Source organism: Lygodium microphyllum, chromosome 11 (assembly GCF_053477565.2).
Source record: "Lygodium microphyllum isolate KBCC chromosome 11, Lygodium_microphyllum_v1.1.10, whole genome shotgun sequence".
In the NCBI taxonomy this organism is placed as follows: domain Eukaryota; kingdom Viridiplantae; phylum Streptophyta; class Polypodiopsida; order Schizaeales; family Lygodiaceae; genus Lygodium; species Lygodium microphyllum.
In genome coordinates, this window is record NC_141145.1 from 1,723,851 (window position 1) to 1,740,879 (window position 17,029).

Consider the following 17,029-nt stretch of genomic DNA (forward strand, 5'->3'; position numbering starts at 1 on the left):
TGCCTTAGCCAACCATAGGACATGGCCAGTTAATCAGCTAGATGTAAAGTCTTTCTTCCTTAATGGTGATTTGAAGAAGGAGATCTATGTTGAGCAGCCTCCTGGCTTTTCCTCCTTAGACGGCACTATTTAGAGGTTGAAGAAGGCCCTTTAGGACCTCAAACAAACTCTACATTCTTAAAACAAGAAGATTAATTCATTTCTCCAAGGGAAGTTAGGATATTTGCATTCCACTGCTACTAATCCCCAGTTGTGCGTCCACACAACAACTAGACGACATGCTTTGTTTATACTTAATGTGGACCATCTCATTCTGACAAATTACCATGTCCAAAAGGTCAAGCTAACAAAGGAGGCACTAGAGATGTTTGAGATGATGAATTTGGGACTTCTCCACTTCTTTCTAGGTCATGAGATTTGGTAGACTCTGAGGGGGATTTTCATCTCTCAGGAATAGTATGTACAAGAGCTTTTAACCATTGAGATGGAGGGGCATCGATCTATTTCTACTCCCATAGATCTAAACTAGAAGGCTACGACCTATACAGATTCACTAAAAACAGATTGTCATGAGGACATGTATTTTTGAAACCTCACTTAACATGTGGATTAATTTTTAATCACAAGATTAAGTAAATGTTGCACATGGGAGGTGTAACTAAGATTAGAGTAAATTTACAAGCTCAAGACCCAAGGAAATTTCAAGATGTCAAAGAAAAAAGCTGCCATAAGTTAAATTACACAAGTACTTGGTGGTATTTGATATTAGTTGTTGGCCTAAATCATTCATTTGGCCATAAGTGTCAGTTAGTGATACTAGAGAAGTGGTGTTTAATAGTACCTAACACCAATCTGATGGTCAAAGATTGCACAAAGACACTCAGAAATGGAAGTTGCCTAGCCAATTTAATTATTGGCCAATCAAATTATTTTTCTAGGTACTGAAATAATTATTAGATTAATTTTTACATTTTAAATATTAAAAATTAATCTAACAATTATGGATAATGCTGAAAAAACCATTTGAAAAGGCTGCAACTTATCAAAAATGCCCATGCAAGACTGAAACAAGTCTTTAGAGGCTGAAGAGAAGCATTTTTTGTGCATTTAGCTTGCAAGAGAGAGGGAGAAGACAATCAATCAACAGCAGGAAAGGCGACAGCATCTACAAGCTATTGAGATAAAACAATAGTAATAAATGACTGATTTTCTTCGGTTCTTCGTAAAGAAAGTCTAATTTTCTGTCTCCTCAATATTCTCTCTCATCTTCCAGCCTTTCTACAACATTGCTCCGAAGATTACAGCATCGAGATCACTAGAGGCTGAGAAATTTCAAATTTCTATGTTGTAAACCCTAATCTGCAGCAAAAATGAGGGTTTAGCAGTAGCCTCGAGAAGCATGCCAGAAATTGAAAGCTCTAAGACTTGGATTCAACATGGCTGAAGCTGTTTTCAATCAAATTCAAGTGGAGGGACTAGCAAATCAATAAATTTGGGGAATTTTCCATCTCCATCAAAGCGGGCAAAGACCAATTGACTACCCAAATCAAGGGGCAAATTAGATTGAAGACTTGCTAGTCATTTTGTACAACAAGGGAAGTTGGAATACTAAAAGGAATTGGAAAAATCCCATTGTACATCAACTTCTTCAATTAAGTTAAAGAAATACCAAAAGGGGTGCCAATTTTGGGGCCAACATGGCGTCCATTGTCCAAGATTGTGAGTTAATTTGCATTTCTCAATTTTGTAATAAATGTTATTGCTGTAACTAAGTTGTAATCAGGGAATTACCACCCATCCACGGAAGGAAGGCTGGTTTCGCTATTCCATTACTGGGATACCATCAAATCCTTTGAATTGGTAGATCCATGGCACTTGATTGCAGCTTGGGACTATTGCATTAGTGCTGAAATTGCTCTCAGCAATGAATTACAGCAAGCATGTCTTCACATGGTGATATGGGATCAAGTGGTGAGGATGCATCACTCTTTGGTCAATCACGTGGTGAAGGGGAAAATGCAATGACAAATATTGGCATGATTCTCAACATGGACAGCAAGCTGGAAATGTGGAAAATGACCCAAATGTTGGCACTTCAATGCATAAAGAGATTGATGACCAACAAGGGACTGAAGAATTCGATGATAGATTCAAGAATCGAATGCGTACAGCAGCAAATCTTTTTGCTAAACTGGCAAACGATCCCCAATTTTCTCGATTCGTGAATGCCCCAAGCTCAAATCCCTATGGTATGCAGCAGCCAATGCATGGCTCACAACACCCAATATATCTAGGTAATGCAAGTGGAATGCCTAATCCCATGCATGGCAGTATAGGCATGATGCTTGGGGCACAAAGCGGGCCATATGGACATGTATCTCCACCCCCAGGGACTGATGGAGCACAAGGATTTGGTGTTAGTCATGTAGGAGCATCTGATAGTGCTGGTTATCATGTAAATACAGCAAATGACCCTTTTTGCAGCAACCTATTTATCATAACTCGACTCCCATATGTCCACCGAAGGACTTGTTAGCAGTCATGTTTGTCATGCCTTGTCATCTCCTGCCTGTGAGCCTCAGTCTGAGTCAGATGAGGACTTTAGGAGCTCTGACTTGTCTATCACTTGTTTTGACGGAGGAGGTAGCTCATTCTAGAGCACTCAGATGTGCATTTCCCGGGGCAGTTTCTGCATTCTTCAGCCTGCCTCACCTGCCGGACATTGTCCACCCTTTCCGAGATTTTTCTGAGCATTCCTGGCATTTTTACCAGCATTAAATGCTGGTCGGATCAGCATTAAATGCTGGTCGGACATATTTATGGCCTCAAATTTCAGATCGGCCAGTTTTTGGGTTTTTTGGCTATTTATAGCCATTTCCCACTTGGCAGTCAGTTGTATTATCATCTTCCCTCCTTCCTTGGCAGGTGCACACTCCGACTCCGTCATCTTCCTCCGTCTTCGGTACTGCCATCATCATCAGCCTGATCTGGTGCCCTCACTGACGCTTCGGGCTGCGTGCAGGGGCTGATCAGTCCACAGTTTTGTATTCAGCATTCATTACAGTCAGTGCAGATTTTCTTTCTTCATTTTCTGCTGTCTCTCTCTCCTCCTCTGTGTTCGTGTTCTTCTTCCGTTGCGCACTCTCACATGGTATCATCGCCTGACTGAGAGCACGGAGGACCTAACCTTGTGGAGAGATACCTCACCCCTCTTCTGCTGTTGTCCCCTCATCTCCAACTGCCCAGGCAGCCCCTCCAGGTGGCCATTCTTCTTGCGTTTGCTGCAGACGACTTCTCCAAAGGCTGCCACGTCATCAAACGACCCCTCCCGCTTGCGTTTACCATCAGGTGGCCCCTCCTTCAGCTGGACGACACATCATCAGGCTGCATTTTCCTGATCTGGTGATCGTTTCCACTCCTGGCGGCTCATCTCCTGCTGGCGACCCACTCCTAGGCTGCGTTTTGGTGCTGGCGGCTTCTGTTCTGGTGATCTTCATCAGATACCCTTGCGTTTTGCAGCTCCAGGTGTTTGTAGGCTATCACAGCCTGCGTTTTGGTGGTTGGTGACCAGACTGCTAGTCATTATTCGGCATCGGCAAAGTTTTCTTTGGTGTTTGGTGTTTTGCAAATTGGAAGATGTCCTTTCATCAGTTTACGGGCTTTGATGACTCAGATGACGAGCTTTTGTCTCGACACTCATCTGAACGGAGGCGTGATTTCTATCACGAGGACCGTCGTCCGGAGTCTATTCCTCTTTCCCGTCCCCCTTCTATTCATGTATCTCGGCAATCCCCTTCCAGTGGGCCGAAGATGCAGCCTTTGGTACCCCCTCTACAGGTACCCGTACTTCCTCAGCTGCCCAAAGAGGACCGGTTGGATGGCTCCAACTTTTCTCTATGGTCCTGCAAGGTGGAGTGTATCTTGGACTCCTTCGATCTTTGGGAGCTTGTTTCTGTTCCTATTCCCCAGCCTAAGGTGGATCCCGCAGATGGGACATGTATGGATCGTGCAGCCTTATGGGATCGGCTTAATTCTAGAGCCAGATCTTTCCTCTTTCTGAGTTTGCAGGATTCTGTCCTTGTTCATGTTCACAGGTTGAAGACTGCAGCAGACGTTTGGAGAAAGCTCGCGTCTCTCTATCAACAGAAGATGTTTGCCCACCGGATATCTCTCAAAAAGAAGTTGCGGATGCTCGCTATTGATGATAGTCCTTCCATGAAGGACCACATCAACAGATTACAGGATATGAGGGATGAGCTTGCATCCCTCGGTCGGACGATATCTTCTACAGACATGGCTATGATTCTTTTGACTCAGCTGCCATCGCCTCGGTTTGATGTCTTCTACACCAACCTTCTTACATCGAGGACCCGTGAGAAGCTTCTATGGGAGGAGCTATCCCCGCTTGTCTTGGAGAATAACGAGTGACTCAGAGAGGTCAGTGCTAGTGGATCCGACTCCACTAGAGCTTTTGTTGCAAGTTCGGGAGGACAGAAGAAGAAGAAGAAGTCAAAGGCTAAGAAGGACAGTTCTTCAGGCTCTGACTCAGATTCAGAGAGACCGAAGTGCCCACACTGTGGGAAAGGGACACATCCCGAGGAGAAATGCTGGAAGAAGTACCCTCACCTTCGTCCGGGAGCGAAGGGTGGATCTACATCGGAGCCTTCTTCTACCTCTACACCAGCTGTTACCCATGAGTCAGTGTTCCTTCATATCCATGCTTTGGAGGAGGATCCTTCTTCCGTGGCTACAGTGTCTTCTGCGCAGCCTTGGTTAGTGGACAGTGGTGCTTCGAGTCATATGACTCCCCGAGGTGATTTGTTACAGGATCTCCATCCATCAGAGGGTTCAGTCACTGTTGGTGACATTTTATCGGTGCCTATTAGTGGTGTTGGCACATTGCCTTTGTTTACCGACCAACCTTCGAGCTCCTTTTCCCAGGCCCTACATGTTCCGGATTTGGGCCTTCCCCTCCTCTCAGTTTATGGTCTTACGAAGCTTGGCACACGAGTGATCTTCACCGAGCATGCCGTTGTTATTGAGGATTCTTTTACAAGAGCTGTCTTATCTACAGGTCGGCAGGAGAGCGGGCTTTACAGGCTCCATTCCCCTTCTTTGATGCAGGGTCCTCCGAGGCAGTCTATTGCTACACCCGTTCCCGCTTGTGCACCACAGGTTCCTTCCCATCCCCCACCTTCTCCTCCGATGGTTCCCTCGTACCCCCCATCCCTTTCAGAGGGGGACGATCTCGGTGATGCGGCTGTGGTTTCCCTGGCCCCTAGTGTTTTAGAGGGGGATTCCCAGGATCGTGAGGAGCTCCTTCAGCAACAGTCTACATCGACGGACTTCATCGACCTTGGCATTCCTCTTGCCACCCCAGGATCCGTTTCTCCCTAGGCCTTCTGCCACATCCAGGATCTGAGAGGGGGTATTAGCAGTCATGTTTGTCATGCCTTGTCATCTCCTGCCTGTGAGCCTCAGTCTGAGTCAGATGAGGACTTTAGGAGCTCTGACTTGTCTATCACTTGTTTTGACGTAGGAGGTAGCTCATTCTAGAGCACTCAGATGTGCATTTCCCGGGGCAGTTTCTGCATTCTTCAACCTGCCTCACCTGCCGGACATTGTCCACCCTTTCCGGGATTTTTCTGAGCATTCCTGGCATTTTTACCAGCATTAAATGCTGGTCGGATCAGCACTAAATGCTGGTCGGACATATTTATGGCCTCAAATTTCAGGTCGGCCAGTTTTTGGGTTTTTTGGCTATTTATAGCCATTTCCCACTTGGCAGTCAATTGTATTATCATCTTCCCTCCTTCCTTGGCAGGTGCACACTCCGACTCCGTCATCTTCCTCCGTCTTCGGTGCTGCCGTCATCATCAGCCTGATCTGGTGCCCTCACTGACACTTCGGGCTGCGTGCAGGGGCTGATCAGTCCACAATTTTGTATTCAGCATTCATTATAGTCAGTGCAGATTTTCTTCCTTCATTTTCTGCTGTCTCTCTCTCCTCCTCTATGTTCGTGTTCTTCTTCCGTTGCGCACTCTCACAGGACTATGATGAAGGTGGCAAGAGAGTGAAGTTTGAGCCTTTCAATGGTGCACAAGATAGGCAGAAAGCACTTGTTTTTATTCAGCAGTTTCCTACTCTGGAGGCAACTCACAAAGGCATCTAAGATACAAAAGGTAGCCACATTTTTGAAGGGAGATGCATTGCAATGGTGGTCTACACTTCTTATTCAAGAGAAGCCACCTACCATTTGGGTCCAATTCAAGCAAATGTTTGCTTCAAATTGGTTTACAAGTACCTTTGAAATAGACATTATGATAGCTTGGAATCAATTGAATTCCATAGATTGCAAGAACTTGGATCAATATGATAAGAAGTTTTGGGATGCATTACTGCTAGTTACTTCTTATCACACAGTAACCCTCCATGAGCAAGTGGAAAAGTATATTTATGGTTTGCCAAAGGGTATTCGGGATTTTTGCATTAAGTCCAATGTTTCCAACATGTCTCAGCTTAGAGAAACTGCTACTACAGCCAACAAATTGCTGCGTGGAAAGGATGCAGGATTCCAAGATAGTGATGCCAAGCCACATGTCACTAAGGCCAAGGCTAAGAAAAAGGGTAAATTGGTGCCCGAAAAAAATAATTTGATTGGCCAATAATTAGAGAACTTCCATTCTCGAGCGTCTCTGCGCCATCTTTGACCATCAGATTGGTGTTAGGTGCCATTAAATGCCACTTCTCTAGTGTTACCAACCAACTGACACATATGGCCAAATGAATGACCTAGGCCAACAACTAGCACCAAATACCACCAAGTACCTATGCAGCATAACTTATAGCAACTTTTGCCTTCGACATACTGTGCTTTCCTTAGGTCCCAAGCTCATAAATTTACTCTAACCCCAATTACACCTCACATGTGCAACATTTACTTAACCATGTGATTAAAAATTAATCCACATGTTAAGTGAGGTTTCAAAAATACATGTCCTCATGACACAAATACTACCCGCTACAAGTAGTTGATTAGGTCATTGATATGGCTACTAAATACTCATATTGCTTTGTGTTTTGCTATAGGTTTACTTACAAGCTTCATAAGTGACCCCAAACTAGTTCATTGGTTAATTGCTATGAGAATTGTGGTTCCTAAGAGGAACCCCCCACCTAGGTATTTATTATCCAATACGTACAGGAGATTCAACCTTTGTTCTACAAGGCTGGACCAATTCAAACAAGACTAGAGATGTTGACCATAGGAGGTCCATGACCAATTATTGCTTTACTTTGGGTGCAAGTGCTATGTCTTGGAGAAATAAGAAGTAGCCCACAATTGTCCTATTATCTACAAAGGTGGAGAATAGAGCGGCATCTTCTACCACGTGAGATACTGTGGCTTTGTTGGTTATTGGGAGAGCTTGACTGCCTGCAAATAGGTCCTACTACACTTCAATGTGACAATGAGAGTTACATTGCTTTGATATGAAACCTTGTGTTCCATGCTAGGTCAAAGCACATTGAGATACAATACCATTTCATTCAGGAGAAGATGTTGGATGAGACTATTGATGTGGTGTATTGTAAGATAGAGGATATACATTTCCAAATAAGATCAAACACTTTGGAGCATTCACCATCTGATCACAACAGTTTTTGGTTACATTTGACAATGCTAGGCACAGCAAGCAATACAAGCAAGTGCCACATGGCAGGCAGCCTACCTGCGCAACATTATTTTATTGATTGATTGCAGTTGGCTAGTATTTTACTCGCCAACCTACCTTATTTTGTTGGTTTATTTGGCCTATGTTTAGGCTGACCTTCCCGAGGTCACATATCATTTAAATTGTGTGCTTCCAAGTTGAGAGAGCTCCACAGATACATTGACAACCCATTCTGCAGATATGCTCCCTTTATTTAGCATTCATTCACTGCAGATTTCTGCATTTGACTCTCTCTTTCTCTCTCTCCTCTCTGTATTCACTCTCTTTTCAGTCTGATCATACACTTTCACACTCACTACACTTTGATAGCCTCCTACTTGTGAGCCTCAATCTAAGTCGAACAAGGACATTAGGAGCTTTGACATTGTCTTTCTCTATTATTTTATGTGCTTTAGGCCCTTTAGATTGAGAGTACATTAATGCATTTTTTTTTGACATTGTAGGCTATCTTGAGCGCCCACTTGGCAAGGTGTTGTATTTTAAAGTTAACTTTTATTTTATGAATTTATTGCTTTTGTTTACTATAATCAATGCATTTTAGGGTCCCATCACTGGTTTGTATAAAGCAAGGCTGGTTTCATGCTTCATGTGTCATTTGCTAATGCCATGACTAAAGGAGGTGTCCTAAAAGTCCAATATTCCAAGATAACACACATGACTATCAGCATCTAGCATGTGACACCACACTTCAGCCAGTAATCATTATCATTGAATAGCTCAATGTATGTCTATGTGCTATGAGTTTGGACACCAAGCGGGCAATTACCCCAAGTTTGGATGGAAGACCTTGCAGCAAGAGTGCACTCCCCAAATAAAATAAAGGCTACCCTTGCAACTAACAACAAGGGCTCCACCAAAGTCCAATGTCATCATGGCAAGAGAAAGGTGACAAGACAAACATCTCATCTCAAGCTCAACCAAAAAGCATGGTCAACAAGGAGTTTGCCATGCAGCCAAGCTCTCCTCGCTACATGAATATTCACAAGAGTAGAATCATCTAGTGCAAGCCCATCTCCACATTATCTAAGAATTGTACCTTCTCATGGATATGGCAGCATAGCTAATACCCAAGTGACAATACCGGTTTGCCATGCAGCCAAGCTCTCCTCGCTATATGAATAGTCATAGGAGTAGAATCGTCTAGTACAAGCCCATCTCAACATTATCTAACAATTGTACCTTCTCATGGATTTGGCAGCATAGCTAATACCCAAGTGACTAGCCCACTTCTACAATACCAATGGAGACTGATTAACAGCTTGGCCGGAGGCAGCCCACTCCAGATTTCAAGGGGCATGCATCACTCCCTTCCTACACCCTTGCATTAGCAAGCATGAGTCAATATCACCTTGTAAACCAACAGCCAAGTGTCATCGGTAACCCACAACTCTACATCAAATTCATCCTCAACCATGCCAAATACAAATCTAGTCAGCAAACCAAATACAGTCATCTTGAGCATGCATCATCTAGTGTCTTGTGAACATCAATAACCTTCACAATAGAAGAGCACATGGTCCAAAGCCCACTTGACAAGAGCTCCGCCAACCCTCACCGAGCAGAAACTGCATTGAGAACACCTACTAGGAGTACTCTATCAACACCTATAGTTGGAGTGAAAGGGCATGCACTTCACTTTGATAGAGTTCACAAACATCATGGCATCATTGTAGCAAGACAAACACTTTGGAAACAACGTCCATTTTGTGGGTACCTACATAGAGATCCTTAACATCTATGCACTAATAGACTCGTGCAAGCGCTGCTTGCTGGTCATTAACAACCACAAGGCTACTAGAGGACAGAATCATCCGGCTACTAGAGGACAAAAGGATAATTTCACAAATAACAAAGACGTAAGGACCTTTAAGCCCAGCTTTGGTAGTTTTAATGTTTACAGATTCAATGGATCTAGTTAGTAGAAGATGGATTATATAAAATTGAGAGACCATTGAAACATAAAGAGTTGGTGGGATTGCAATTTGCAAGTTGCCCAATGCCAAGCATTACAAGGAAGATCAAATGAAAAGAATCCATCAATAAACAAAGCATGTCATACTTCATTTTGGTTTCACAAGAGCTGAGGAGCTTTAAGGAAGATGACTTCATAAGAATCCCATCACTAGCATAAGTTGCTGAAATAAATGTAAATTAATTCAAACCCCATTATGTGTTCACACACTGAGCTGACATCTTAGAATAGCCTAAACCATATTTGCAAAACCTTGAGACACCAGAAAGAAAAATGAGGAGCCAAAAGTTAGCATACTTATAATCAATAAGTTTGCCTTCACGTTGCCCTTTTGAATCCAAGCGATGGCGCATGTCCAGATGATTTCTGGGCCTCTCCTACAAATTATAATGTGGAAGAAATATTATGCTCCGCAGTAATGCTCCATTACTTCTCAAGCATACATTAGACCACAATCCAAAATTTAAGACTCACTAGTACGAACCAAACAGACTAAGATGAATTTAATACTCAATTATTTGTTGTACCAGTAATCACCTCTCGCGTTTTGTACCACATCAGCCAAGCTGTTGAGCTTTTAGAACCCTCACCAGCATCTCTAACATTCAATGATCAACTATGCAAAGGACATGTGAGGTGGCATTGCCATGAAAGCATGCTTCTAAAGATAAATCAGAGCCTACCCTGCCTTCCCTTTTAGACAACGACCTTCCATGGCAGTGCTTTTATCATTCCTTGTGTGGTCTGAGCTGGACATGCTATGATCTGCAGGTCAAGTGCTGCATACACATGCTTCCACATGCATGTGTATATGTGCTGCAATCACATGGTTTTCCATGCAAGACATATTATTATCTTCTCTAGTTTATATAGCTAGTTATATATCTGATGTTGTGACTCTTTGTATGTCAATGCCTTCCACTACCATGAGTTCTACATTCACAATTGTAGAAAAGCCTTCTTAACTGTCTAAACCTTTTGCTTTTGGACTGGAACCTGCAATCACTGTTCTATTATCGAATGGCAATCACAAACCCCCCCAACTAGCAATGCATGTGCCCACACCATATCTGCTATCGGTGAATGGACCCTTCCACATTGGCCATGTATGATCTGTCACACACTCACGTTACAGTAGCTTCACCTTCTTTAAAAGCTTTTGCAAAGTTGAATATGGAATTCCATAGCAACTAACAATCCACACTCCTACTAAAAGATATTCTAGCTAACTTTGTAAGTCTCGACTCCAACTTTGTTAGAAACAACTTGACTCAATAGTCACTGAATCCAAAGTTATCTGCTATAACAGATGGGATGATTTTTATGATCCTACATGTGCCAGGTTTATAGAAAGCTTGAAGCAAACAGAACACTGAAGTTCTTCTTCTTTATGATTCATGTATGTATGCCAAGTTTATAGAAAGCTTGAGGCAAACACACCGTTGAAGTTCTTCAGACGTTCTATCTAAGATTCACTGATAATCTACATGATTTCTTTATTTAGCATTTGTCATAGTTTCATGGTGAACTACAGATTCTTTTCCCTTTCGAAACAGTACCACAGTTGTATAGAGAGAAAAAAAAACAAGTGCTACCTGCACAAAAAGATTGACATCCAGATTGTATCTGGACAGTCCTGTTATGTAACTTGGCAGCAAGGATGCCCAAGAAACATCCTTTTTTCATTATCTGAATGCACCCAAAATACTGTCCATATAAACAGAAAATAGTATTTAGAAGGAAAAATGTGCATTCAGGGACTTACATTGAGCAAGCCTATCTCGAGTTCAGCCTGCAATAGAAATATAAAAAGCATCAGTAATAACCAGTATCAAAATTGATTACCCAACATAAAATTACTCTCATAAACATCAGTGGCATGCAACAACAAAAACAACTTCTTGTAAAATTCAATAGCATCCAACAATCTCTACTTAGTGAAAGAGCTATCCTAGCAGTTCTAGCAAGGACCTTGGAACTGACTTCGCAAGCCTACAGATACTGAAAGAGGCAATATCTGAAAGAAAAATCTTACAAAATAAAACCCGTGCAAAAACTTGCAGCATACAAGAAGCCAGTCAAACAAAGAGACTCGTACTCTGCGTAAGAAAGTCAAACAAAGTAGAATCTAGATTATACAGTAGAAGTCTAGATTGAACAGCTGGTCATGTTGTTCCATGGCTCATTCAGCATGTGAATTGCATAGCCTTGTAGTTTTTTCCAGGAGAGTGCACTTGGGATTTTGCTCGGATTAACCCCAAGCATGGTCCAAAAGTGTGCATAAAAAATATGCAACATAATGGGTATGGGGCAAGCCATACACTTCCGAGGGGATACTTGAAAAGCTTGCTCTCCCTACCTTCCTCGAAAAAACTGTACTTGACAGACCCCAAGTCCACAAGGACATACAAAGTGTCCTAGCCTTTTATTGGTCACATTGAATTTCTTCCCTCTAGTGTTTGGGCATGTAGCCAACTTGGCACTTTAAGGCTTCCTTGAGTTATGGTCCGTTTTTGCCTAAATAAAGGTATTTACCTGCACATTCTTTTCGCCTTCAACAGTGCAAGTTCCTTAATGGATAGTTCTTATTTTTTGTGGAAGAATGTCTTATGTCCTTTCCATCCCCTTGCTGTGTTGCTCCATTTGTCACCCAAAATTACAACATGGTATTGGCGTTCCAATTTTGACTGCTGTAAGCCCTTGGCATGTTCATCCTGATTAGTGGTGAAGCGGCTTCTCAGGTTCCCCAATCCTTGTTAAGGATTGCTATCGTCGTTGATGTGTAGATGTCTAGGCTGTTAGCCACCCCTAAAGAGTTCCCTATCTGCCATACACTGCTTTTTTTGTCACCCACATTTCATCGCCCGCCTTTATTTTCACGCCCTGCTGATTGCAATGGCAAGATGGCAGTCGACTTCATTCTAGTAGTGCCCTACAAAGGAGGAGCCCTACAAACAACAATATACTACCGTGTTTTGATCTAAAACCAACTCTCACATACTTGGGCATGTATACTTGTTCTTACAACTCAGATGCAACTAAGCTCAGCTTGATGCCTTCCAATTGCCTCTCTCGCTTTGGATTAAATACATACATAATTTTGTCATGGTATTTGCACTCACACTCTCTCTTAACTCGAGTTAACTCCTTGTGTGGCTTAAGCCTGATTGAACCCCCCTCCCCCCCACCCCAAAAAAAAAAGTAGTTTCAAACTTGATCCTACTACCCCACCTAAAAAATAAATTCCGGACAACTGCCAATCAGTCTAGTCTCATGTACCTATATTTGCTAGGCCCTTTGAATCACCTCCAAGTTCCTCCACATTTATCAAAACCTAAAGCATATTATGTAACAAATGAAGTGCACCAACGTGACCAATAGTTAGTCTCACAACACGTCATGAGATTTCTTACTAGTCTTTCATAGGGATGGTAATACTTGTTCCTTTTAGTAGCATGCTTGCCGTCTATGGGATCTCTCACTTCAAGGGTTGCCATAAAGTGTCCCTTGCTTGAAGTGCCTACCATCCATAGTGTACATCTCTCTTGCTGCTACATGCTGTCAAACGTGTACACGTCCCCTCTTGGACTGATATTTTTGTGCTCCATAGCATACCTATCTTTTTGTTCAGTGGTGTGTAACTCCTGTCCATGGCATAACCATCCATTGCTTGAGTAGTGCATCTGTTGTCCGTGGCATACCCATACCTTTCTTGATCAATCCGCATGTGATCCATAGCATGAGAAACCCCATTTTCCGCATTCATTATCATAGTGACCCTCACTATGCACCTGGGCATGACAATGTCATTGCTGGCATGCTCTACCAGCTGTGAGTAGTCCTCCAAGGAATATGGGGAGAACAAGATCACCATGGTGATCATGGTCTTAATCATGCTTTCTGTTTGCTCGTTCATCTGAGAATGAAACGCGGTAAGTGGACTCGTGGTGCATGAGCTTTCAATGCAGACCATGCAATCGCTAGAAAATTTACCAAATGAACTACCGGGTGAGATCTGAGCATCAGCATCTGGCATTGCCTGTTTGGGGATCATCAATGCGCACGCTGTGGAGGGCATGACCGATTTCATCAGATCTAGACAGATTGGCCTGAGGGATTGGTACATGGATGCATAGCGAGTTTGATACATGGAAGCACACTGATGCAGGACATCCAAGGCTCTGTTGGGTTTGGGCTAAACTAATAATGATATATATCAAAGTCTTTGACTATTGATTTATGAGGGGGGGAGAGCAGGAGAGAGGGCGTACCGCAACTGCCTGGCAAGCCCCGCATTTGTCCCAGGATGCTGCGGCTTTACCCAGGTCCATGACCAACAAAAGCATAAGGGAGAGAATCCGCAACACATCCATCATCATTATCATCTTCTTCTTCTTCCTGCTTCTTCTTCTTCTAGGGATATGTTTCAAGTTTCACAGATCTGTAGTGCCTGGCCGATCAGGAGCTAAGAGCATTCTCTCCTTCTTATTCTTGCGAGCCTGTTTCGCGGCTCTATAGCTAAGTCAGTGACGTCCGCGTGTGTCGTCTCGACTGCCAATGTCCAATGAAGCGCCGGGTGTTTTTTTTTTTTTTTTTTTTTGAGAACGATACGGATCCATTTGTTGGAGTTGATTCTACCTTGTTTTGTTCTTGATATCCCATAAGTCACTCGAGGTTCTAATGCCTTTCTTAAAGATTTTGTAGGCCTTTTCTAGGTCCTTGGTTTGAAATTGAGTTATGAAAGAAACCGACATAAATTAGATCCCCCAAATCCATTGGCCAATACTAAGCAATTCTTAGCTTTCAGCTTCACATGACCGATTATTGCAGTCACTTTGTCCAAGTTTTTCCATTTTGGACATCAAACCTAGAAATTATTGGTTGCAACATACAATAGAGTGATCCAATCCTCATCTTCTCTGTTTCTACTCATAGCAATCCATTTTGCTGCAAGTTTAATGGCCATCATTTGTAAGTTAGGGAGACCTAGGCCTCCCAGTGTTTTGGAAGTTGTATAGATAGTCTAAGAAACTTTAAGATCTTTAAAACTTTCTCCAACTACACTACTCCAAAGGAGGTTCCTACCTACTTTCTTTAGTTGTTTCATATTTTCTTTAGAGGGATGCCAGCAAGCTAAGAAGTAAATGGTGGAGGGGATAATTATATGTTTTTGTACCAAACATCTCCTGGCCAAATTTAGTTTCATTTCTATCCATCTTTCTAAACTATTTCTAGCCTTCTCAAGTACCCAATCCCACCTTTGTTTCATAGTGATATCAAATCCCATTTGGATTCCCAGCAGTCTGAAGACCTTGCCTACTTCTATTTCCTTACAACATGCTTCTAACAACCATCTAGGTAGGGAACTAATAAGAGATTTAATCCTTGCCTTGGCCAAATCGATAACAGAACTTGATGCTTAACGAAATGTCTATAAGAAGTTTCAAAAAGCTACAAGTGATTTTGGATTATTATTGATAGTTTTATTTGTATCATCAACAAACTAGTTGGGTACCATGTTCTTATAGTTTGGGAGTTTAATGCCTTTGATATTTCATGTATCTCTCTTAGCTTGTACTAGCCACCCAAGTGCATTAGTAGCAATAGCAAAGGGCAAAGGGGCCAAAGGGCATCCTTGTCTAATTGACCTCCTTAGAGGGAAGGAATCAGTCATCTCCCCATTTATGACAATCTTGGTGGAAGCATTACCAAAAAGGGTGTTGATATATTTTATAAACCTCCTACAAAGCCCCATATCCTGGAGGGATTGTAAAATAAAATCGCATTCAAGTCTGTCGTATACTTTATCAAAGTCTATTTTGAAGAAGTCAAATCTTGGTCTGTTTTTAGTGCATATCATATGCCTCCTATAGTGCAATGATTCAGTCCAATATGTATCTTCCATTTATGAATCCTTTATGTACTTTCACTGTCCATGAATCTAGATGATCATATAATCTCCTAGCCAAAGCTTTTGCATATATTTTATATGCACATGTCAACCATGTAATGGGTCTCCAATTTGATAAGATTTCATTTTCATCCCTCTTGTGAATCAATTTGACTACCCCCTCACTGATGATGTGGGGCAAAGCTCCAAATCTCAAGGATTTCTTCCACACTCTTAGAAGGGGGATGATGAGGAAGTCTTGGAATTTTTTAAGAATTCATTGGTTAGCCCATCTAGGCCTGGACTCTTTCCCTTGGCCAAAGCATCTATTGTGTCTTTCTGTTCAACTAGGATTAGGTCTTCATCGGGTCTACTAACTAGGCTAGTTGGGACCACCTTTTTCCTATTTGAGGTTATTTAAGCTTTAGTAGTTGTTTCATATGGGTTGCTCTTTCTAGGAGCCCTAAAATTTTTAAAGAAGAAGTCCTTGGCAATAAGTAGATTCTAAGCATTGTTTTCAACCTTATAGCCATCTTCCCTAATGAGCAGTGGAATAGTGTATTTCTTTTTTTTTCTTCTTTAGCACATTAAAGATCTCCTTTAAAGGCTTATCAACCTTCCCAACCCACCATTGTCTAATAAACAATTGGATGTTGGTAGCTTCTCTCTCCTCAAGTGTTCTAAGCTCTTACTTTACCTTTAGTAGCTCTATCCATAAGTGGGATTCTCCTTAATCCACTCTAATTTTTAGGTTTTTTATTGCAAAGCATTTTTTGGCTCTCCCCTCCTATTCTTCTATACTTGTTTTGTTTTCACCTCTCTAAGATAATCTTGGGGGTCTCTAATAGGTACAGTTTAAGCTAGGACTTATGAAGGCCTTTTCCCATATATATTGAACTAAGTTCCTAACAGCTAGGTTTTAAATAGCATTGGGTCAATATGGAACCATCCAACTTTAACTACTTGGATTTAGAATAATTAAATAGACTTAGTTGTACAAGAAAACGATCAAACATAACAGTATTCTTAAGTACCTTACACTTAGCATTAACAAAAGTTGCATTGAGACCTAGTGAAGCATAAAATCTATCTAGTCTAGCTTTCCTAAGGAAGCAATCAATTTACTTATTAGACCAAGTGAGCCCAATTTCTTCATTATGTCAAGCAATCCACGAAAACCTTTGGAATTAAGCCACTTCTCTTTTTCCAATGCATGCAATACAATGACCTTTTTCCAAATACTTCTCTTTTAGTGATTCAACCATATTGAAGTCCCCAGCCAATAACTTGGCAACTTACAATGAGTCCCTTACTTCCTCTTTCTAAATAGGTGTTAGAAGCATAAATAGAAATCATAGCAAACTCATCAAAGCCATTGAAGTGGGCTACTATCCATTAATTATCCATGTCTACAATAACTTTGAATAGTTGGTC

The 17,029-nt window shown here is 41.9% G+C and overlaps 1 protein-coding gene across 2 annotated transcripts in view; it reads right to left on the bottom strand.

Moving 5' to 3' along the window:
- Nucleotides 1–14,246, bottom strand: part of LOC148028485 (uncharacterized) — a 56,692-nt gene extending 42,446 nt beyond the window's left edge. Inside the window, exons 1-3 of one of the 2 annotated variants that reach the window (XM_087688793.1) lie at nucleotides 13,977–14,246; nucleotides 11,471–11,497; nucleotides 10,003–10,082 (exon numbers count right to left, since the gene is read on the bottom strand). In XM_087688793.1, coding sequence (XP_087544919.1) covers nucleotides 10,003–10,082; nucleotides 11,471–11,497; nucleotides 13,977–14,090 — 221 coding nt within the window. In that variant the 5' untranslated portion in view covers nucleotides 14,091–14,246. The remainder of the gene's footprint in view (nucleotides 1–10,002; nucleotides 10,083–11,470; nucleotides 11,498–13,976) is intronic. The other variant, XM_087688792.1, reaches the window with a different exon arrangement.
- Nucleotides 14,247–17,029: the final 2,783 nt, after the last annotated feature.